The 25,351-nt window shown below is 46.3% G+C and overlaps 1 protein-coding gene across 3 annotated transcripts in view; it reads right to left on the bottom strand.

The window, feature by feature from the left end:
• The window catches only part of AASDH (aminoadipate-semialdehyde dehydrogenase), an 853,386-nt gene that overhangs the window by 484,308 nt on the left and 343,727 nt on the right, over positions 1-25,351 (bottom strand). For all 3 annotated transcript variants that reach the window (XM_069631618.1, XM_069631617.1, XM_069631619.1), the window contains exon 7: positions 6,062-6,168. In XM_069631618.1, the coding sequence (XP_069487719.1) occupies positions 6,062-6,168 (107 nt within the window). The remainder of the gene's footprint in view (positions 1-6,061; positions 6,169-25,351) is intronic.

Below are 25,351 nucleotides of genomic sequence, written 5' to 3'. Positions count from 1 at the left end.
CCGGGAGCTGGGTCAGCTATCGGGGGGTGTATTCTCTTTATTCCCTCCATGAAGGCCTTTATAACAGGGATCTTCCACCACGACACCTTGAGTTGGGAAGTGGTGTATGCAGAAAGTGCCGCCAGGTGGACTTTAATGGAATTGAACACTAGACCTGAATCCAACAAGTGGGTCAGGTATAGAACAATATGTGTGGGAGAGCAGTCAATTGGGTTGATGCCTTCCCCTCTGCACCAGATGACAAATCTCCTCCACTTGCTAGAGTAGCAGTGGCGAGTGTTAGGTTTTCTGGCTTCCCTGAGAATGTCCATACATCTCTGCAGGAGCAGTAGATGTCCGAATTCTATGATCTCAGGAGCCAAACTGCTAAGTTCATGTTCTGGGGGCATGGATGCAGAGTCCTGCCCTTGTCTTGTGACAGCATGTTGTACGGGCAGGGGAGTTTCACTGGGGGAGATAGAGACATCTATATCAAGTGAGCGAACCATGGCTGTCGGGCCCACATTGGGGCCACCAGTATCATGGTTACTTGTTCCTGGTGCATCTTGTGCACCACCTTGTTGAGAAGGGGAGTCGGGGGAAAAGCGTAAACAAATTTCCCTGACCATTGCATCGACAGACCGTTCCCCTTGGATTGGTTCTGGGGGTACCTGGAGGCGTAACTTGGGCATTGTGAGTTCTCCAGGGTTGCGAATAGGTCTATTTCTGGGAATCCCCATTGTGTGAAGACGTCGAAGACGATGTCTTCGTGCAGTCGCCATTCGTACTCTTCGGGCAGGGGGAAATCTCTGCTGAGTTTGTCTGCCAGCAGATTGAGTTCCCCTGGTACATGTTCTGACAGTAGGAACATGTTTTGTTTGAGAGCCCACTTCCATATATTTTGGGCCAGTTTGGACAGTCCTGGAGAGTGGGTGCCCCCCTGCTTGTTGATGTAGTACATGGCTGTGGTGCTGTCTGTAAGGACCAACACAGTTTTGCCTTGTAGGTGTTCCTGGAAGGCTTTTAGCGCCTTGAACACAGCTAGTAGCTCCAGTAGATTTATGTGTTTGGATGCTATGTTCGGAGTCCACACTCCGTGAGCAGTCTGATGGGATAGGTGAGCCCCCCATCCTGTTAGGGATGCGTCTGTGGTTAGAGTGGCTTCCGCCGCGGGTGTGGCAAAGGGTTTCCCTTTTTCCAGGTTTTCCTTTGTCCACCATCGTAGCGAGAGAACCAAGGCCTGCGAGACCACCACTGGATCGTCCCATAATCCGCTGGCCTGACACCACTGGCTGTTGAGCCACTCTTGCATAGGGCGCATGCGCAGGCGCGCGTGAGGTACCAAATAAATACACGACGCCATCATGCCTAGCAAGCGCATTGCTTTGCGTACCGTCACCTCTCGACCGGTCACATATTGAGGGATCTGAAACAGCATGTTTTGGACCCTCTCGTTGGAGGGGAAGACGAGGCCGTCCTTTGTTTGAATTAGAGCCCCTAGGAATTGTTTGATTTGGCTGGGGTTTAGGCTGGACTTCTTTTCGTTGATGGAGAAGCCCAACTGGAACAAAAGGTCTACAGTCTTTTGGGTATTGGAGAAGCATGTTTCGTAAGAATCCCCTGTTATGAGCCAGTCGTCGAGGTAAGGGTAAATTGGGATGGACAACCTGCGCAGGTGGGCCGCTGCCACTGCCAGTACCTTCGTGAATACCCTTGGTGCTGATGCTATGCCGAAGGGTAGCACTCTGAACTGATAGTGTTTGCCCTCTATCATAAACCTGAGGTATCTTCTGTGCGCTGGCAACATTAAAATATGAAAGTATGCATCTTTCATGTCCAATGTTGTCATGTAATCTCCCTGTGATAGCAGTGTGATCACTTCCTGTAAGGTCACCATACGAAACTTTTGAGGTTTGATAAACTTGTTCGCTGGGCGCAGATCTAATACAGGGCGCATGGTTAGATCCTTTTTGGGTACAAGGAAGTACACTGAATAAATACCTTCCGTTACCTGAGATAGAGGCACGACCTCTATGGCTCCTTTTTCCAGCAGTTGTTGTACTTCTTGGAGAAGGATGGCAAGGTGTTCCGGTGTCATGCGTCGTCCCCTCGGGGGTCTGTATGTTGGGGAACTGTTGAATTCGATGCAGTATCCGTGGGCTACGGTGGAAAGTACCCAGCGGTCTGATGTTATTCCCTCCCATGCTGGAAGAAAGGATGTTATCCGGCCCCCGACCGGTGTTGCATGGGAGGGGACGCGAATCTTCGCGTCACTTGGTGTTGTTGGGGGCTTGGGAGCCTCTGGGGGTGGACCCCCGCCCTCTCTCTTTGCCCCTGCGCTGTCCTCTTTGGCTGTACTGCCCACTATTGGTCTGGTAACTGGTGGCAGGGTACTGTTGCTGCTGATTCTGCTGTTGGCGTTGGCCACGAAAAAAGCGTTTGTTGCCATAGCCGCGTCTGGTAGTGGGCTTAGAGATCTGGTCAAGAGTTTTGATAGTATCGAACTCTTTTTTAGCCATTTCCAGAGCCTCATCCACCGCCTTCCCGAAGAGGTTTGAGTCTTCAACAGGTTTATTTATTAAAGACGCCTGTGTCTCCGGTTTGAACCCCGAGTTGCGCAGCCATACATGGCGTTTTAGGAGTATTCCCTGACCCAGGGAACGTCCCGCTGTCTCAGCAGCATCCAGAGAGTTCTTTACAATACTCTGGTTGACCTGGGTTCCTTCGCCAATAGTTGAAAGCAGGCGTGTACGTAGTGGTTCCGGCGCTTCTTCGGCGTCCTTGCACAGTTTGGCCCACTGCGCGTCCGCGTAGCTAGCTAGCAAAGAATTGTTGTTCGCAATTCTTGCCGAAAAGGCAGCCGAGGATGTGACTCTTTTAGCAAGGGGATATAACCTCTTGCCCTCCTTGTCAGGTGGTGCCTCACTGGTGGACAGCGGCACCCCTGCCCTCTTCCTTGTATTAGTTACTACAAGGGAATCCGGAATGGAATGTCCCCTGATGTACAGCGGGTCTGAGGGTGAAGGAGTGAAAAGTTTTTCAATCCTTGGATTAACTCCTCTGATTAGTGCAGGTGTGGATAGCGAAGGGATGATTCTTCTCTTCACTGAAGCGAGGAGGGGAATGGTCTGGCTGACTGGGGGTTTCTCCTTAATTACTCTTTCCACAAAATCTATTTCCGGAGAGATCTCCCCAGTGTCCAGTTCGAAATGTGCTGCTGCTCTGCGCAACAGGGCATTGAATGTGGGCTGATCGTCAATGGGAGACGTGTTTCTAACAGGTGAATTGTCAGGAGGATTTAGGTTCAGGACATCAGTGTCCGAATATACTGATGGGGATTGCCAGGGATGAGAAGGTCCTTCTTCTGGATTTTCTCCGAAGCCTTCTCCTACCATGTCTGGGCTGTCTTCCAGACCTTCCTCTTGGTTCTATCCTTCATTTTCCACAAAATCATCCTCCTCTTCTAAGTATTGTTCCTCACCAGTGAGGTCATACACATTATGGAAGTCTAAGGCTGTGTCCTGCCTCGGGTATTTGGCCCTGGGGTCCTCCTGAGGCCCTTCTCTTGTTCTCTTGGGAGTGGGAGGGTTCTGGGTGTTCATAAACCTCTCCATTCTCTCCATGCAGAGATGGAGCCTTTCCATGGTTTCATGGGGTACCCCTGAGCGGTCTAGCGGGGGAAAATTAGTGTTATCTTGCTGAAAACGGCTCGACCTCTCCCACATCGTCGAGGAAAGTGTCCCGTCGTCCTCCGAAAAGCCTTCCGGTGTGCTGGGGGTCCCCCCCGACTGAAGGGGGTAGTCCCTGTTTTTCTTTGGGCTTTTTCGGCGTGTCTTTCGACCTTTGCGTAGCGCTTGACGTGTCTTTCGGCGTACGCTTCTGGGCGTCGGCTACAACGATCCTCGCCAAGCTCTCTGTGACTCGTTTGTCAGCGGAGGGCTGTGGTTTCGACGTTACGAGTGTCGAATGTTCTACGGCGGTGTGCGCTCTCTGCTAGTGCGCGCCGGCCGATGGTTTGGGGGCGGCGCCCTTATTTGCCGAAAGCCCAGTCGCTGGTCGCGGCTGCGAGAGGGGCTTCGAACCCGAACGGTCCGAGGAGGCCGCCGGTGTAACCTGCGTCTAACTTGGGCGCTGATGCTTTCTTCGTCTTCGACGAAGAAGAGCTATGGGTTGTGTGTTTATGTGTTGTATCGTGTGCGTCAGTGTCGCCGGGGTGTTCATCCCCATAAGCAGGGCGTGAGCCGAGCCCGTCGGGGCCGGGGACGGACGACGAAGAGCGCGAGCGCTCTTTAGAGGGGTGTACGACTTCCGTAGCGGAGGTCGTGTTATCACGTTCCTCGTCACTGTCGGTGGTAGCAGCGGCGGGTGAAGACCCGGCCTTCGACATAGCGTAGGCCGCCCACCTCTTGACCCTACGGTCTTTTAGAGTCTTTGGCTTTAGAAGCCGACAAGCCGAGCAACCCTCCTCTACGTGATCGAGGGGCAAGCAGCAGTTACACCGTGAATGCTTGTCCTTCCAAGTAAACTTGCCCTTACAAAGTGGGCAAAACCTAAAGGGTGTCCTCTCCATAGCCGAGGCAATAAACCGTGATAACTACCCCAAGGGAAAGGAAGGGGAAAAGGAAAGGCATTCTCAGAAAAAGAATCAGAGATGTCCCACGACCCCACTCTCCCTACTGTATTTGGCCTGCGAGGCCAGGCCACGTGTTCGGCAACGCTGAAGGATCTCCTCCGCTCGTCCCCTCCGTCGAAGATTATGCTCGGCGGAGACAGCTTCACAACAGCGTCGAGGGAGGGATCGATATATTAAATCTTTAAACAGGAAAAAACGACCAAAGGTCGAGGAGATGGAATCTGCAATGTCTCTCGAGGAGCTCCGCGTAAAGGCGACCAGTAGCTGGGCGGAAAAAAACAATCAGAGGGACCTCGACGCGTGAGGGATTGTGGGTACAACACACGTCACTATAGGGATAGTATTTCAGACACGCCCGGTCGACGTCCCTTTTCGACTACGAAAAACAAAATGCAATACTCCGCAGTGACCACTGGATGTCGGACCTATGCACAGCATGTGATTCTAAGCAGATTAACAAGCATCAGAAATATATATATATATATATAAAATGCTTAGGTATGTTTCCGTACTCAGCTGATGCAATTTATCAGTGTAAGGTTGCCCTCTGCTGTCCAAATGGCAAAGTGCACCCACTTCAACAACAGCTATCACTTCAACAAACAGAATGAGCATGGTTCTACGTGGTCACCATCACCTTCCACTATCCCATACATTTGGGAACTACTTCTGTCGACCCCCCACTTCTCTTCACACAGGGCACGACGGTTGCAGTGTCAATCAACAGATAATTACTGGCCCAATGTTTCAGTCTCTAAAGAGCGAAACGCTTAAGGACAAATGCCACCTCCACAAGACTTAAAGTAGGTGCTGTAATTATGCTACTACGAAATTTTATGCCATCACAAGGACTCTCCAATGAAGCAAGGTTGGCAATTACGTGTCTACAAAGACACATCATCGAGGCCCGTATGATCGATGGAACTTCGATACTGTTCTTATTCCGTGCATACCCCTCATTCCATCTGATATGTTTAGCCTTTTCAATAACCATTAATAAGTCACAAGGACCTACACCCTTTTTCCTGGAAGCGATCAGTGGTAATTCCGATATTTAAGAAGGGGGACAGAAGTGACCCTATGAATTACTGACCGATATTGAACTTTAAGATATGCTAGAGCAACGTATGTTACACCGGGAACAGCTAGTTAAATTGCATTTGTTGAATGGGCGCATCAACTGTCTCGATTTATTCTCTTGGATGTCAGTCATAATGAGGGAGGCTAATGCACTGAAATTAGAGTGAATCGAAAGTAAGGTTTTTTATAGTTTGAGATGTTGAAATCTATGACTGCTCCACTGAACACATGAAAACAAACATTTCTGGATAATGACATATGCATAAACATTGGCAATATTCTTAGGAAATTATTATATAATGAAGATAAGTTACTATTTTAATTACAAAATTACATTTACGAAGCAATCGTATAAAGATAATACATAACCTAGAAATAGTTGGCCTTCCCCTTCTTCTACTATCGAACCATTGGGATCTCGAACTTCAACTACTGTTCCCAGCAGCGGACTGCCCAGCGGGATGGGGGACTCTTTCCTATTAAAGAAAATGAAATGTTTGTCAATGTCTATGAAGTAAGAACCTCTGGAGAAAATGCATCCATCAACGCTAGAACAAAAGTCTTGCTAGAATACTTTTCCATACTAAAGGTTCCTCTTGAACTAATTTCTGTTTGCAGGTTTCTAAATCATTACAAACTTAATTGCGAATCAAGATACCTAAATTGCTCTCGAGTTTATTCCATAGTGACTGCCATGCTAAAATCACTTTTAGAGTTAATAACAATTAACCCCTCCAGTGTCCTTAGGTCGAAAACCTAAGTCCTAAAAATAACATCCCCATTTCACCTACAGAAGGTATAACTACTTCCGCATTTGCATTAGGAAAGACTGAAGTCACAACACTTTTGGCCCCCTCTCAGCTCATTATTGCTGGGAGCTATTTAGCTCTTGAGTGTAGAATAGAAATGGCTGGTTGATTTAGCATTACTTTTTCATCCCAAATCAACTGATATATCTATATAAAAGTAACTCAGCAAGTTTATTTTGTATATAAAGATGCCCTAGGAAACATACAACAAATAGTTAAAGAAGGTGTACAGTTTCAAATTGCAGGCTACTACCCGGGCATAGAAAGTTTCTTGCCCCCGGCATTCTCCACATGCACAGAACATGCAATTCTTTACTTGCCAAGAGTCAATAACTCGCCAAGAATCGTCACTCACCATTGACTAGCAGCAAGTGCATATTTTGAGGCCAATATGTCTTATAAAATTGACAAAATATGAACATTGGATGAGATGTGGATGTAAGATGTATGGCATGTGCTATGTATTAGTTCCCTATTCTCCAGAGATAGCACCTGCTCACTGTGTGCTGACGGTTATGCAGGAGCTGGTTTTAGAACTGGCTCATCGAATCTATATTCCTATCTTTGCCCACTGTTAGTTGCACATCTATAGTGTTAATCTACTGTAAGGGTGCAGAAGAAGGAGACTGACACACAGGTGGCATAGTTGTTGACATAAACGTCATTATATCAGAAATAAAGAGAAAGCCTACCTCTCCTTAACCCAGTAGGGGTTTCCCTACCTCAACTAAAATACTAAGGAGTCAGTCAGGATGTCCATTTAAACAAATCCCTTGGTGTCGTCGGTTCACACTGGGCGGGGAACCGTTCCCATGGGGCAGGGAGGTGAGGCCGCTAACCGATGGTACCCCTTGGGGGTGGTACTCAGTGGGAGGACCCCATGAGGGAACCCTTCTGCGGGAGAAGGGAAGACTATCAAGTGAGAATGTGGTATGTCAAACCACCATTCTGCCCTGCATTATCCACCACGCAACACGGATAGGGCCTAAGCACCCCCATCCTCTATGTCTCCTCTTTCTTCTTTTAGTTACTTCAAGCATAGTAGCCCTGTCTATAAAGATAGAAAATACAGTGATGAGGAAGAGTGAGGAAAGTATGGGAATGGATGTATTCCCTAAGTACTGAAACGAAGAAGAGGAGGGCAATGACGAGCCTTACGCAGAAACAAGACAAACATACTAGCTATCCGAGATTCAAGAGCCGACTAACCATAAACACTGATGAAGGACTTTACTCAGCATCAGTCCTGCCCCAGAGGATCATCAAGCTGGGAAGCAAGGCCGCACAGAGAGCACCCGCTGCAGCCCCAGATACCTGGAGAAGGGAGCCAGCGTCCGAAAAGGCAGAAGCCTGAATTTATCTGAAGGCTGGGAAGCCAGACATCCTGTGGCAGGAAGGAAGCCAAGTGAGTGGTCCAGATGAGACCTGACGTCGCAGGGAGAAACCAGCGTGGCGGAGCTGCCGAGGGCAGACCACAAGAGCCAAGAGGAAACCAGAGGAGCTTGCCAGTGTCGGGAGGACCGGAAACTTTTGCGCAGACCAAGTCAAAAGGTGCGTGAAGGGAGACCGGGAAGGCGCTGGGAACCCATACAGGCTGTGGTTGGGTTGAAGCGGGGGACCATCTTCCTCATCTGAGTGGGCCGAGCAGAGAAACGAATCAGAGACATACTGGGTGAGAGAGCACCCCAAAGAAGCCAGAAGAGGTACCAGGGTCTGGGACCCGTAAATTTGGAGAATTGGAGAATTACACATGCGAGCCATTGCCTTGCAGGATAGTACACTCAGCCTGAACAAAACGGAGACATACTGGTTGAGAGAGCACGCCAAAGAAAGCAGAAGAGAGATAAAGTTCTGGGACCCATATGTGGAGAGAGCTGAAGAATTGCATATGCAAAACGATGCCTGTCAGGTTAGTGGACCGGGCCTGATTAAAAGACAATATAAACCTGCAAAGGGGATCTGGGCCTCACATACCAAGAAGAGAAGACCAGGGGAAAAGAGAGCGATCCTTTGGTAAAAGTCAAGAGAAGACCAGAGGAAGAAAGATATATCCTCTGGTAAAAGTCAAGACATCATTGAGACTACTGTAAAGAATCGTCTCTAAAGGTCTGGGGAAGGGAGGCATTTGCCCCACCTTTGTTAAACTATAAAGAATCTTCTAAGAAGGCCTTGGAAAGGGAGACTTCATCTCCCCCTTTTGTGTGGAACTTTACAGAAAGGCCTAGTGAAGGTCGAGAGAAGAAGTATGTTCCCCCATCATTTACAAACTGCCTAAAACCATCCAGAAAGAGGGAGCCGTGCTTCTGGAATCAAGGTAAAACCCATTCTATAATTTTCATTTGAAGTTTAAGGGACAGAAATAGATTTTGTGACACAGGAGAGTGGACTATTTTGATTTTGACGGAACATCCCGACATCATCCTTAGTTTATTTGAGGCAGGGAAACCCGTAGGGCTCTTCCTTATGTTTCTCCGAAATAAAAGTTTATGCCAACAAGCATGCCACCTATGTGTCCCGCGTCTACTTCTGCACCCCTACACCATGTACTTCAAGAGTCCACTGTCCTGTGTCAAAAACCTATTTGTGTCCCTTACACTTGAAACTAAATTAATAAATTAGAGGATCTTCTTGGTCCAGAAGAATGCCTCCCTTATCTGGACAACAGATCATATTTCCAAGTCTTTGGAAGGATCTTTACCTGACGGAATTACTCCCTTCCCAGGTCTCAATCCTTTTTCAAGGCACAACACAAAGTCCCACATTGAAATGCAGTAAGGTTCTCAGTTCAGACTCAAAAGGTAAAGTTCCAGTTCAAATACCAACATTCCTTATCTTTCCCATAGTAGTTTTGTCATTTTTAGGTTCCTGGAGAATGTCTCCTTTCTCCAGGTATCTTGCGCTCAGTGTTTTCAAAATGCAAGAGGTATGATTCCACTCCATTGGCCTTCTCTCAGGCTTACTTCACAGTTCACAACTCCAGGAGGAATGATTCCCTTCCTCGAGCTCTTCTTTGCATATTGCGTATGGCAGTCCTGGTTCACTCTCCTGCAGGTACTGCAGAGAAGAAGATGTCTAATGCTATTCTCCCTTTGGAGATGCGGGTCCCAGACCCGACCTTTCCTCTGGTTTCTCTTTGGCAGACCTGGTGCACTCTCCTACCAGGTACTGACACAAAGAAGATGACTCATGTTGATCTTCCTTTGTGGGTGCAGGTCCCAGACCTGTGTTTCTCTTTGTTTTTCTTCTGGCAGACTTGGCTCACTCCTTTGCCAAGTACTGCCACGAGGAAGATGACTGGCGATGATCTTCCCCTTTAGTTTAGGGTTCCAGACCCTGTTCTCTATGCTTCCTTCTGCGTGATTATTAGGGTCCTTTGATATTTTATGCAGACTTTGCCTCTGGCCCCTGTATTGGGAAACCTTTCTTTGGTTCCCCTACTGTTGTCTATGCGACCCTTTTGCACTCCCACCAAACTTTCCGTTAATCCCTGTACCTTCGGGTTGGTCCCGGCCTCTCCTGGTCGGTCTCGGGATCTTCTCTCTGTGTTCGGGTCTTGCGTGGCTTCCCTGGTTCTCTGGTGTGCTGCTGCAGCTCTGCAGTTGTTGGTCCCTTGCAGGCGGAGTGTCTTCCTTCGACGGTGCTGTCAGACTCCTGCACTCCCCTGGACCTCTGCTCTGCCAGCTTCTCACCCGGTTTGTCACACTGCTCATTAGCCTATTTAACCTGGTAATTTGATTGTGTTTAGAAATCTCTTTAAACAGGAATATTTTAGTCACTATACACAAGTCACGGACCAAAAAGCAGTTCTTTCTGAAGTCACAAATAGTAATTTAGCCCGCCTATATCCCAAAAAGTCGTAATCTCTTCTTAGCAACAAGCACACTAAAAATGTAATCCTGCAGTGAGGACATATTCAACTCCATGACCCAGCATGCAAAGAGTTTATGGGCTAACTCATCCGGCGTAAATTAAATGAATGAGTATGCCAATCCTGAATGGTAACACAGAACATTTCCAAACATTGATTTAATATTTGGGACAATACAAAGTGGATTAAGGAAAGAACAGAGTTGTATGTCCCACTACTCACTATAAACCCCTACATTGCTGCCCTACGCTTAAGAGTTTACAAGAAGAATATGCACTAACAGAATTAGGCCCTTCTGCCTTCAGTGGCCACGTACAAAGCTGCAACAGAAAACACAACAGGTCTCAACTGGTTTTCATCTTTTAAATTAGGTAACACGTGCTTATAGGAGCACATAATTATTGTATAGCATGACCGTTACGTTGCTGAAAGTCCATTGTCAAAAATTAGTTTGAAAACCTGCTTGTAAATCAGGTTTCTTTGTAAGATTAATATTTAATATACACATGTAATTACTTAAAAAAAAGTCTAATCATACTTTATCAAAAAGAATTTGTACTGTTATCGACCCCACGATAGAATGTTAAAACAAGAAGAAATACACTGTTTTCTACAGAGTGCTTGCAAGCACAGTTTTTGCTTAATTCCTTATAAAAACCAGGTATTACTTGTACGCAATCACATAGAAATCAGATGGGTTAAAGGCAGTGTCAAACCTTCTGGCATTTAAATTGGTTAGCTAAAAGGTGACCCCATTTCTCTGAAGCAAACATTTAACACATTGACCTGGCTGAATGGCTGAGAGAGGAGGAAGGATCAGAAAAATAAATGTGACAATATTTAGAGATATACAATGAAAAATTAGCTAGTGAGTCCGAGGGGGTAATGATGGTTTGCGATGGAAGACGGCACTTTTAATTTTTTAAAGGTACTTTATAACTCTAAACAGGGGTGATATCATGGACTCCTGGGATTTTGGGAGATGCAGTGCAAGGGTGCCAGCAGTCAGTATGAGTGGAAGGGGGAGACACCGCAGAGGAGTGAAAGGCAGATAGGCACACAATTGCTTGTGAGCAAAGAGTACGAGGGGTCTAGTCGCTGGAGACTGAGATACCCAAATAGGCATAAGGGGAAGGGGACAGATGGAATTTGAAGAGTGATCGATAGTACAAAGACAGCTAACCTGCATGGATTAGGTGGGGAGGATCTGGGAAGGTTGCTGAGGGTGCGAGTAGCACATTTCAGTACTTTGTTCAGAGAATCGAAAGAGTATAGGGGAAGGCCTAGAAGCAAGCTGTAGTAGTAGTTGGGACATCTGAGGCCATGGGTAAAGATTAAGGCTGATATGGAAAGATGGTGAGTTCTGGGTGGACTTTTTGGATGTTTAGGAGGTTCAACATAGCGATCATGGCCGTCAAGGTGATAAACTGCTAGAATGTGAAATTGCTGTCAAAGAAAACCCGGAGGTTTCAAGTGCAGGGGAAATGCAGCAAGAGATCAGGAGGAAAGGAATGGCGGGGGGTGGGAGGACGTTGCAAGAAGCACAAGGCAGTTGATGCAGGGAAGTAGATTACTTTGGTTATATAAATTGAGAATGAGGCACTGAAGAGCCATCCAATGACAGATGGCAGAGAAACTGAGATCTGGCATAGTTATATATAGTTACTAGTGTACACGGGCCAAAGTGCAGGTTTTCATTGACACAGTAGACCATTATATATCCTAAGCCAACATCTCCCTCTAGCAGGGAAAACAGGCAAAGCAATGCGAATTGGCATTGCCTCTAAAATAGCTCCCTCTAGTCGTGACAACAGGTGATACGAATGCATCGGACAAGAACACAGGGACAAACATACATCTGTCCTTTTATTATATTGTTAGATTAGATATGCATAGTGATGGTGTGAAGGAGAGAAATGCGAAGATGTGTGTGTCGTCACCAAATATGCAATTAGAGAAGCTAAAAGGGACATATATTTGCCAAAGAACGTGTAAAGGATGAAAATTAGCGATCCCACGACGCAGCCTTGAGGTGAGTGGGAGTAAAGGTGTACGAATTCCAGGATTTGATGAAGGATTGGTTCGACAGATAGGAGGGCAATCCAGTTCAGCACTAGGTTTTGGGAGTCAAGTGTTTTGAACAGAGGGGAGGAAGTGGAAGACATGATTCATCGCTGCTCCCATGGAGTGGAGGGGCGCAAAAGCAGTCTACAGATATATGTGAGGTACCATCAGTTTCACTCTAAAAGAACAGGCAAGTACCCCCAACAGAAAATTGGAAACAACTGACACATAGACTGCCTCCTGATTTAGTTTGTTAATTGCAGAGCAGTGAAATAGGAAGGAACTCCAATATTATTATTGCCGAACCTGGCCTTGGGAATGCTGGCCATACTCGTTGCTGGTAATATGACATGTTACTGGAGATAATCTGACTGGCAATATCAGTTGCACTACCTAGAGAGGCTGGTCACATGTGGTGCTATAAATGTGGGGACTGACTAACAATCTGTGGCCCTGCGTGGGCTACCCATTCCGGTTACTGGCAATAAACATTCATGCAGATTAAAATTGGCAAAGTAATGTTGGATCATAAAGACTGTGGGTATTGTGCAATTCCATTATAATGGTAGGGAAAAGAAGAACTGAAACACCATATGCATCGAATTTGGATGATCTTCAAAAGATGCAAGATCTGGAATTATTTGAATGGGCCAAAATGCCGTGTCCCTATGGCTATGTCAATATAGTCCTGAAGGTAACAAGCTGTAGGACTTACTTGGAATTTCAGTAAAGCATGCCAAAGGTATGGCGTTGTTAAAACACATTATCAAAAAGTACAATGTAAACATTATCTCACAGTGCTTTTTCCCTGCCAAAGAGGAATAATCGTTCCATTCTTGCAACAAGCCATACACACTTAAAGGCCTTTCATACATTCGAAAAGAACAGGTAGATCAAGCAGAGATTGAATTTCTGGGATCAGCAACACAGGATCACTTTCTTCTTAGGTTGATGGAGCCCTGCAAGTAGGTTCATCCATTAGATCCTGGACAATGGACTGCAAGCTATTACAACAAAAGCCCAAGTTCATCCAAAGTTTAAAAAGATACAACCAGCCACTGTAGGTTATTGTGCGTCCTAAAAACGTACCTCTGGAAGCTCACTGCCTTTCTCAATTTAAACTAAAAAAATATAATAAAAAAATGAAAAATGCCTGGTACAGTCTCTAGGGCTTGAACATTTTACCATCATTAGGAATTAACATTAAGAATTTAGCATCCAACACTCAACTTTACTCACGTAATTGGTCTCAAGCAGAAACATCTGCGCCTTTTACATCTCTGTTCTCGGTTAGTCGGTAAAAGCCTGCCAGAATTATATACATATCACTGTGCACCCCAGGTATTATAATGAGAGCAATACAAGATTGGTGAGCAATACATGGCCCCAGAAGCAATGAGCTATGTCCGAGCCTTAAGTGACCTTATTGTGAACCAACACTAACAAATTGGAAATTAAATGCGTCTGCCAGGCTTCATGCAAGAGACCCAATAGGGAGATTCGATAATAAATAGCCCAGCGTTTCCAGACTACTGCTTACATCGAGTCCACAGACACTCCCTATCTCCAGCTTAACCAAGCAGAAAGAAGGATGTTGTGGTCTATACTGCTTATTGCATGGTTGTGATGATATAAAACAAGATAGGCCACCTATAAAGACCAATAAGGGGACTGTGTTAGGCTCTGGAAGAGTGCCCACCTTTTGGTTTGTATGAGGCAAAGACAAAGCGATGGTCCACAGAAGATGAAGGCCATCTACGTTTGAATGCATAATGGGAGAAAATGCCCATATTCACTGGGAACAATGTGTACCATTTCTGCTCTACTAAACAGGGCACATTTAAAAAAAAAAAAAACAAGCGTGGACAACAAGGAAGAGAAAATAGGAACGAACAACTGTATATTGCAAGCCCTTGAATTTAGCTGCAGTTTGCTGACATTAAAGGTAGTACTAAAGCAAACAAACCCCATGCTGCATTTTGAAACAGGTAATGGAGTCAGTTTATGTTTATTGCACTGTGTTAAGAAGGATTTCTGAACTCTGTCCAGGAGGGGCAGATGTTCAGAAGGCCAACCTAGTTTCTTGGAACAGGGTAACCTCTGGACAAGCCAGACCAATCAATGTAGCTATGGCAGGCGGTCAAGACTAAGTCTCAGGAGGCGTGAGGGTGACTGAAGGACCTCAATGAGCACACATAGCAAGGACACTTACAAATTACTTCAGACAGGTGTTATTTTAAAAATATAGAAACATATTACAGGGCCTTTGTAACACAGATCATAGCAAAGAATCACAGTAACACTAAGTAAACCAATACATCACATTCAATACAATATATGTACAAGGCCAGGGGGGTCTAAAGGGAGGACTGCACAAAATATGTTAACAACCTAGAGGGGAAGGAAACAGGCAGTGCAGTTAATCTTTAGTCCCAATTCAACATGAGTTATTCACCTAACTAAGAGACAGTCCAAGCCCTAAGAAGAGGGGAGCCTCGTGCTCAATAGTACATGTATGCCAATGCACGAGTTTGTCTCAATGGGAAAAACAGGGTCTCTTCAGGGGCCTCTAGCAGCTCGAGAAGGTGGAGCCTTCATTTGAAGGCAGAGGCAGTTCGAGAGTTCGGGATGGAGTCGCTATTTCGCAATAGCAGTGGACAGGAGAGGGGCCCCCAGGGGCCACTTGTGCATAAAGTTGGGCTCAGGCACTAGGTGCCACCAGTTGGGGTAAAGATTACTCACTGGTCCCTGAGGCCAGGAGACCCAAACTTCGGCAGGTTAGTTCAATTCGGTTGCAGGTTCGATGGCGGCAAAACGGACGTCTCAGCACCTTTTAGTTCCCGAGTTGCAGCGAGGATAACCAAACGGGACAGTGGCGATTTCTCCGCTCTGGGTGGATGAATCGTCCCAGTTTCACTGCAGCAGGCTTCAGGGGCAAGAGGGTCAAAAATGCCGCAGACTTGCAAAGGACGTTGCCGCAGCAGGGCAACACGGTAACCGCATTTACTCCGGTCCGGGCGCACTCCTCTCACTTCAGACCTGGGAATGCCAAGTGTACAAAATTCGGTGTGAGGGTGCCGTGGACAAAGAGCTAGCAGTATACCAAGTTTCAAGAGCCTCCTCGAAACAACGGCAGTGACAGAGCAAAGGTCCTGCGTAAGATGGTCAGCCCACTGGTTGGCACAGGGACACTTCCGAGAAAGCTTACTTGCAGGTTTTGGTGAAGGTGCCGAGAATAGTTGGTCCCACTATTCCAACTGGTCGAAGCGCCTTCGCAGACCTTCTAGGACGACCAGATGCAGAGGGGTCCCACGGGACGACAGCGGGCTCAGGGTGCCAAACCTTCCAGTGTGTCACCAGCGGTTCCTCGACTCAGCTTTGTAGTTGCAGGATACTTGGATCCTATCCCTTGTTCAGTGAGAACTCAGGAGATCGACATGGTAGTGGTGTTTCCAGTCTCCTCTTATCCAAAGTTCCCTTCGCGCAAAAACGGAGAGGACCCAATGGGCGGTCTGCTCACAAACACACACTCCATACGTGGACTAATCACAGACCACAGTGGTATCAGGCATTCAGGACACTCCAGACTCTCTGGCACCAAGGATGTGTATTGAGAATAGACATCCCAGCCCACATCCTGGAGGCACACACACAAGGCATGCAGAAGCCCGTAAAAGCATTGGGATTCGCAGAAAAATGCATGACCAAATAAGGACTGCCCTGGGCCGACTCGACCCTGGGGAAGGTGAAGGGGCAAGATGGCCAAAGGACAGGACAAAGAACCTCGTGGCATGGCCATTTTGGAGCCAGGCCACCTATTTGTGCCAAACGCGGTTAACATGGCAGGAAAGGGTTAAAAAGAATGTGAAACAATAGCTGCCACCAGTCCTGTCCATGACACATCTGCACAGTTCATAGAAAGTCCAGGGAGAGTATCTAGGGCCTTTGGAAATGACAATAGACCCAAGTGTGCTGTATGGTAGGATACATTGCACACGTGTTACATGTTGTACAAAAGTTGCAACATGAGGAAAGGACTAAGGGAAACAAAGTCTCCCAGTACTGACTGTCTTAAGGGCATGTCAGTTTCCCCATAAAAAGTGAGCGAAAGCCCAGAGGAGTGCAGCTGAAGGCTGTGCTTCTCTGGAAAAGTCATTCAATGGTGTCTAAACAGCAGCAAAATGTTTGGGGGTTGACACATGGAGGGAAAATTACATACACATATGAAATCTTTCCTAACACACTGCAAAGAAACAACCTGTCAGAGTATTCCCAGTCTGTAAAAGTTACCTCCCCCCGAGAAGGTAAATCAGTCTGAATTATATCTTTTAGTTCTTTTGAAGTAGGCTAACAAATAGGAAGCATTATTTCCTCCGACATGTTTCTGTTCTCATGACGTTGCACATTTTGGTCTTATTTGGGGAGAGGACCATCTCCCGGTTACACATGCTCGCTTTGAGTCACATTTATCATTCCTTCACCGACACGTCCTCACTTTATTGCCCCATATAAATCACTCCACACTTCATTGCGCCAAAGTGCCTTATGGACCCTGCCAATTCTAATCGCAATGCCTTGTGGGCATTGCTGCTTGTCAATGCCAATAAACATAGCTACTCTCATTAAGTTTCAGAAATGGCTATTCATATGACTTTCTGCTTCCACAATCCCCCCCTTCGGTGCTTTCAGCGCGACCATTATTCACAATTCATGCCCCTTATTTTTCACCGTTCACAAAGTTGTTGTTCTGTCCTAACCAGAGAAAAAAATGTTTTCTGATAATTTTGCTAATAAAATCTTAAAATTGTTGTGTATCATTCTATGTACTTATCATACAATATAATAAAAGGCTAGATGTATGTTTGTCTGATGCAGTCATGCGCAGTAAAGACTGCCCGCTTCGCTGGTTGTCACCGCTAGAGGAAGATAGTGCCTTAAGAATAGAAAACTCTGAAAATGTCTCTCCTCACGCACACTGGCTTGTGTGCACAGGCTTTCACACTAGTTCTTCAATACTTGGGCAGTTCTCTTAATCATCATGAAATCTTTTCATTTCTATATGGTCAGGCTGATTTGCGTTTATGTGGATATGCCCCAAATTATATCTGCAGAAGCATTTGCAACAACAATAGAGCACAGTAATGAAAAATAATATTAGTAGCAAAGTGGCCCACAGGGAATGTTAGGGCTGACCAATGGCAGTCCTGAACGCAGATGCGTTTATTTTACTAGATCTGAAATCTACGTACATACCTCTATATTTGTAGTAGGAGCAAAAGCAAACTTTAGAAAGGCAGGTTTATCAGGGTTGTCCAATTAATGGGGTGTTACAGCTTATAACCACTTGTCTATCGTTGTTGGCTGGCCAATAAATTAGGTGTTCACTACATTGGGTGTACAGTCTGAAATGAATGTTGGGTTTAATTGTGTCAGATCTCCCAGACAGACAGAGTTGCGTGAGCCTCTCAGGTATCAGAGTCAGGTCAACCTATACCTAAGTGGTAGTTCCTTCACCAGAATATTCGGAACAAGAACAGGTAAGGGGAACTACCACCAAGGCAGGTGCGACTTATTGGCTGCACCCCCAGGTATGGTCTATACTAGGTTACCGGCTCTGGGGCTGCATAGAGTTACAAAAGCTAAATAAAAGTAATATCTCCTCATGGTTATACGAGCAAAACACAAGACATAAATTAAAGACAACGTAGAATATTGTACCATACCAATACTCCTGGTCAGCCTTGCGAGAACCACCTTGATAGATTATGCCTGTTACTCCACAGGGCCCAAAGACTGCTTAACGGGGTTACTGTTCATCCATTCGCAATAGTTTCTTGTATTGATCAAAAATGAAAGCATGAATATAATAAATCAACACAGAAAAAGTCTCTATACCTTCTTTAACTATGCTGTAGAGAGAACTGGAGACTTTACTAGGACATGGGACATGAGGTAAGGAATGCCAAGGAGTGTGTAATTGTTGTAAAAATTTTACTAAAAAGTGTCCCGTGGTGGAACTCCTCCTTACCTGGCTAATTACCTAACTGCAGCTGCACTTGGATCTCGATGGAGAGGAACGGGACCTTGGAACATGACCGGTAGTTTGCGAGACACCATGCACACGCCTTGTTTGTTTTTCTATGCAGAGTTGCTATGTCACATAGGAACAAAACCTGGCAGCATTTTGGTGGCCCCCTATTGACCACACCCTTAGCAGCCACCATCTTGGAATGGGCTGGTATGTGAAGGAATAAACATGCATATATCTCATTGGTATCTACGTGTCCACGTAGGCTGCCAGAGCCGTCCAGGAAGAAGAGGGTCGGTACGACTCTGGTTCCTAACAAATGGTAACATTTATCTATATACAGCAACTTGTACTAAATTATATTCCATCTAGGGAGAAACCTCGGTCTACTCCTTCCCAGCATATCTTCTCATATATCATTACTACCTGACCAGGACTACTTTTATTCATACATTGCAACCATGGAGGTTCCATTGGCCAGAACTCCCATCGATTTACTACTTCAAACCAAATATCACAAATATGACAAATCGGCTTGGTAATCAGGAGTCTTTATTCCCAAACGCCATGATGGCAATCCCATAAGCTTCTTCACCTGCCCATTTGCAGGGTTTGAAAATGAGGGTAGCTGTGAGCTATGTAGCTCCTGCTTGTAGCCTAGAAGAGCCTGGTTAGGTTGATGCCAACAACTACCAGGAGCTACTCTACTTTTGGCTCCCCAGGCCAACTGATGCAGAACAAAAACACCTATGTGAATTTACCTTTGTGCATTTGGACAATCGATAAATAAACATTAGGATACATCTATACAACATTTAGAGCATAGGAGATCATAAATAATGACCAAAATGATCATTTTCAATCTTATGTGAAAGTTAGATTTGCAGAACGCTGGGTATAGCTCCTTGTTCCCAAACGGTAGCTCTTGGTCACTGTGTTACACTCACCTGGACCCCACAGGGGTGTCGATCGGACCCGGACAGATGCGGTCTCCGTCAACGTGATGCGTTGTGCAGAGATGACTGTCTGGACTGGCCCGTCTAGTCTTGTCTGCTGGACCCGAAAAAGTATTTTCCTGCAAGTGGAGACAGGGATTAGCCACATGTCGGTTTTAGTGATGGCCTTCCAACTGTTCTCGCTCTCCCCCTCTAATCACCTCCGATATCCCCTTAGTAACCTCACCTTATGTTTGTAAAAGATGAGCTCTCCATCCTGCGTGTCTTGCAGGGGCGCGTAGATACCAGTTACTTCACTGGGTTGAATGCGTTGGGAGAGTTCCGGTAAGCATTGACTCTGAAGTCCCAGGCGGGATTGGTATGTATCAAGTTCAAAGAGTTCAATGTGCCCGATGTTCACTTTTGTCCCCTTCCTTCCTTAAGTTTCAACTGAGTTTGTGAGAAGAAGGTCTCGTAGCTGCTGCTGGCATTCAGGTAAGAGTCTGTGTTACCCAACGCTGTCCAGTAACTATTGCATGCGTTAACGTGTTGTTTTTCTCCCTCTTTACAGATGCGGCATATGAAGATATGGAGAATAATACCGCCGGTGGTAAATCAGGTAAGTCTATGGTGGTAAGAGGTATTTGTTGATTCCCTTGGCTCACCTTGTTATTCTTGTGACCCTAGGTGCGGGAGTACGGCGAAGAAATGATGGAGACAGTGCCAGATCGAAAGATGCTGTGAGAACTGGCGAGTATGGCGCCGTGCTGGAGCTGGCGAAGCGACGCGTGCAGGACTGATGTACTTTCCAGGTCGGGAGATGAAATGGATATGGAATCAGGTGAGGAATTTGAAATAAGTTTGTTTTCTAACCTTGTCCTTTTCTTCCTCTTTATTCTAGGAGCTCCGGATTCGAGGCGGGCGTGGCAGAAGACTGGATGCTGGCTGCAGGCACGCGGGCGTGGCAGAAGACTGGATGCTGGCTGCAGGCACGGTGAGAGTCACGCTGCTGGATGCAGGATAACACAAAGCATGTGCTGCTGTTCGGGCGTGGTTTAAATAGCCTCCAAAGTAGTCCCAGGAAAGAAGTTCCCCAGGACCACACCGAGTAAAAAATAGTCCCTGTAGTAAAATAGTCCCATCCAGGCCTCACGTTGGCTTGGATTTATTTGCAGCATGGTCTGCATGAGGTAAGTAATGTCTATGAGCCTGGCGCCTATGGCGCCAGGACTGATTTTTATTATGAGCCTGGTGCCTACGGCGCCAGGACTGAACCCAGACAGTCCCTAGCTGGGGCTGCTGGGGTTTTTGTAAATGTCTGGATGCCTGCTCCCGGGGCTGATGGTCTTGATACGGATGCCCGGGGGTAGGCATCATGACAGCACTCCCCCCCCAAGGCCCCTCCTAAAGTTGTTCTTCCCCTTGGCCCTGGTTTGTCTGGGAAGTTCCGATGGAATTTCTTCACCAACCGAGGTGCATGAACGTGGTCACTAGGCTCCCATGACCTTTCCTGTGGTCTGTAACCTTTCCAGTCGATTAAATAAAAAAGTCTTGATTTAACCAACTTAGAGTCCAGGATATTCTTTACCTCGAATTCAGGTTCTCCATCTATTAGGATGGGGTCAGGTGGTTTGGCAAGTCTTGTCCCGGGTTGAACTGGTTTCAGAAGTGAAACATGAAAGACAGGATGGATGCGCATATTAGAGGGTAATTCCAACTTGACGGCCACCGGGTTGGTAATGGCCTTAATAGTGTAAGGTCCCAAATACCTAGGATTAAAAGTCCAAGTTCCTTTTAGAGGTATGTGTTTTGTAGCCAGCCAAACTTGATCCCCAATCTGATATCGTGGAGCATCGCTTCTATGTTGATCAGCATTTTTCTTATATTTCTCTTTTGCTTGTTTCAAATGTTCTGTTGCCTCCTTAAAGGCTTGTGTTATAGTAGAGTGTAAATGACTAACTGCAGACATTTCTAAGTGCTGAGGCGAATCGAGTTCTGAGGTTCGAGGGTGATGTCCGTATATGGTATAGAAGAGGCTTTGTCCGGTTCCAGAATGTACTGAGTTATTGTATGCATATTCGGAAATCCATAAAATATCCTTCCAGTTGCTTTCGGTCTGGTGCAGCATGCAACGTAGGTACTGTTCAAGGGTCTGGTTGGTCCTCTCCGTCTGACCATCGGTCTGGGGATGCTGACTGGTTGATCACCTCACGTCGATTTGCGCCTCGGTCAGAGACCAATACGGAAGGAAATCCGTGTATTCGAACAATGTTTTCGAGGAACTCCTTGGCCAAAATTGAAGCAGAAGGTAATCCTTTTAAAGGAATAAAGTGGGCCATCTTGGAAAAAAGATCCACAATAACTAGGATGGTGTTAAATCCATTACATGGAGGTAGATCTGTAATAAAGTCTAAAGACAAGGTGTGCCATGGTGTAGGTGGAATATCCAAAGGTTGTAAAAGACCAGCAGGTATTTTCTTCTGGCTTTTGTTTTGGGCGCAAATGCCACAAGACATCACAAATGACTTTATGTCTTTTCGCCAAGTGGGCCACCAGAACTGTCTCTTAATTTTTCGCTTCAGTTTTTGCGATACCTGGGTGCCCTTCCATCAGGGTGTCATGGTAATTGGAGATGACTAGTTCTTGTATTTCCTTGTGTGGTAGAAATAGTCGTCCTTGATATTAAGGTAGGTCATTGACGACTGAGTAGTCCGGGCCTTTCTTACCCAGTCCTGCAGAATTGCTGGATCGAAGAGTTGTTGGATTTTTGAATGAATATCTTCTAGTGTCTGTAGAGTAGTTATGGCAAGAATTCTTTGCTCGGGAATTATTGGCACCGGTTCCGGGTTTGCATATTCTTCTACCATCCCTATTCGGGATAAGGCATCTGCTTTGTCGTTTTTGCGGCCTGGTCGATATCACGAAATCGAATTCGACAAAGAACAATGCCCATCGAAGTTGTCGCGATGATTGGGCTTTGGCTGTTTTTAAATACTGCAGGTTCCGGTGATCAGTGATTACGGTAATGGTATGCCTGGCACCAAGAAGGTAGTGCCGCCAAGCCTTAAAGGCGGATTTGATAGCTAATAGCTCTTTATCGGTAATCGCATAGTTTAACTCAGGTGCTGAGAACTTTCTGGACCAAAACGCTACTGGGTGAAGTTGACCAATTTCAGGATCCTTCTGGGACAGGACAGCTCCCATGGCTAAACTGGATACATCAGTTTCTGCTATGTATGGAAGCTCAGGGCGTGGATGCTTTAAGACAGGTGCTGATGAGAATTTTGCTTTCAGCTCTTGGAAGGCCTTTTCAGCCTCTTCGGTCCACAAGAAGCGTTTGTTTTTTCGCAAAAGTGCTGTGATGGGGTGTACAACATGGGAGAAGTCCTTAATGAATCTGCGGTAGAAATTAGCAAATCCGAGCATGCTTTGTACCCCTTTGACTGAACTGGGTGATGGCCACTTGAGAATTGCGTCCACCTTTCGAGAGTCCATTCGGACTCCCTTTGGAGTCAGGATAAATCCAAGAAATTCACCTTCCGTAGCATGAAAAACAAATTTTTCCAATTTTGCATACAACTTGTACTGGGGTAGTTTCTCAAGGACTGCACGCACGTGCTTAACATGGTCTGATTCTGAGGAGGAGTACACTAGAATATCATCTATGTATACGACGACACAGACGTCAATGAGTTCACGAAGGACATCTTTCATAAAATACTGGAAGGCTGCTGGTGCATTGCACAACCCGAAGGGCATCACCTAATTTTCGAATAATCCGTACTTGGTGCGAAAGGCAGTCTTCCATTTGTCGCCTTTCTTGACACTTACCAGATGATATGCCCCTCAGTGATCTAACTTAGTGTAGATACAAGCATCCTTTACTTGGTCTAGTAATTCCGGGATCAGAGGCAATGGGTATCGTTTTTTTACCGTAATCTGATTTAATGCGTGGTAATCTATGCACGTTCTAAGGTCACCTTCCTTTTTTGGCACGAAGAATAAAGCTGAGGATGCAGGAGACTTGGAAGGACGAATAAAGCCATTAGCAAGGTATTGGTCCAAGTATTACCGTAGGTGAAGATTTTCAGGTTCTGTGAGGGCGTAGATTCTACTGCATGGGGGTTGTGCACCGGGTAGGAGGTCGATTTGACAATCGTATGATCTGTGAGGCGGTAATGTATTGGCCTGTTCTTTTTGAAAAACATCCTGAAATTCTTGGTATTCCTGAGGTAACTGCACGATTGGGTCAACGACTGTAGCCAGGCCTTTGTTCAAAGTTTTCTCCGGGTAACAGGTGTGTGCACAATCCGGGAAGGTTATTCTCTTCTCTCGCCATTCTATACAAGGATTATGTGTTTCCAACCATGGCATCCCCAGTATTAGCTGGAACTGTGGGGCTTTGATTAGATCAAACACAATAGTCTCTCAATGCCCATCTTGACTCAACAGTGTCATCTCTGTAGTGGAATGAGTTACAGGCCCCGAGGCAATCTCAGTTCCATCAACTGTGGTGATGACATCCGAAGTGGTCTTTTTGCAAAGAGGTAGATTCATCCTTGACACCAATTCGTGGTCCATATAGTTTCCTACGGCCCCGCTATCTATGTATGCCCTTACTGCGTGCATACGTGATGGCTGCCTAAAGTAGGACCATTGGGATGATCAGATGCGAGGTCTGAGTGTCCTCCTTTAAGCTCGGCAAGCAGACATCTACGCTTGTCGGGCGTGGTCGTTTCCCGAATCAGGCTCTATGTGGCTTTTATCAGCAACTCCTACCACCTTCTTGGGTGGTTTTGTAGGGCAATCCCGTAGAAAATGTCCTGAGGTTCCACAGTACAGACACAACTGCATCTGTCGTCTTCTTTCTCTTTCCTTTTGAGTTAAGGGTCCTTTAACCCCCCCCGATCTGCATAGGTTCAGATGCATCTGTTCCTTTGGGGGCAACGTTCGGTTTAACCAATACCCGATTCTCGAACTTAGCTCGATCAGTCTTTCGGTTCTGAAGTCGGTGGTCTAGCTGGACCACTAAGTCTATAAATTCTGTGCAATCCTGAGGTGGGTTCACAACTTGAGCCAAGACGTCCGAGTTCTCCCCGAAGTCCACGATGAAACAATGTAATTCGTTTTTCCTCCGGCCACCCGGTTTCCACCACCAATCTATTGAAGGTTGCAATATAGGTTAGCAGATCCTGGTTACCCTGTCGTAAGGATAAAAGTTTGTTATCCAGGGCTTGACCCTGTAAGTGTCTGGCGAATAGTTTTTCCATGCTCCTTTGAAAACGCTGAAAATCCCGGAGAAGAGGATCATCCTGGTTGACTAACGGAATGGACCAATCCGCTGCGCTGCCACTAAGATATGACAATACAAAGGCTACTTTGGTTTGGCCATTTGGAAAGGCTTCCGGTCTGCATAAAAAGTGCAAGTGGCATTGGTTCATAAACACGGCAAACCTTTTGGGGTCCCCAGCAAAGCGTTCGGGTGGAGCTAACGGAATATTTCCTGGTAAAACCACTTGCACAGGATTGCTTGATGAAACGGGGGTTGGGTTTCCCCCATATCCAGGTGGGGGCGTTTGCCCAGCTTGGTTTTGCATTAGTTGGCTAGCCAGATCATCAGTGCGCTCCTTTGTGACAATCAGTTCTCTCCTGAGGGCATTAGTCTCTTGGGGAGCGGCATGTACTTCCGCCCTAAGTTCCCCCAATAATTGGGCCAGTGGGTCGGTTTCCGAGGTTTCCATAACATCCGGGTGGGTATTTTTAGAAAGGCTTTGTGTTCCGTTACACTCACCTGGACCCCACAGGGGTGTCGATCGGACCCGGACAGCTGCGGTCTCCGTCACTGTGATGCGTAGTGCAGAGATGACTGTCTGGACTGGCCCGCCTAGTCTTGTCTGCTGGACCCGAAGAAGAATTTTCCTGCAAGTGGAGACAGGGATTAGCCACCTGTGGGTT

The sequence above is a fragment of the Ambystoma mexicanum genome, chromosome 6q (genome assembly GCF_040938575.1).
Source record: "Ambystoma mexicanum isolate Mex_15411 chromosome 6q, UKY_AmexF1_1, whole genome shotgun sequence".
Taxonomy (NCBI): domain Eukaryota; kingdom Metazoa; phylum Chordata; class Amphibia; order Caudata; family Ambystomatidae; genus Ambystoma; species Ambystoma mexicanum.
This window is presented reverse-complemented; position numbering and strand designations above follow the sequence as displayed.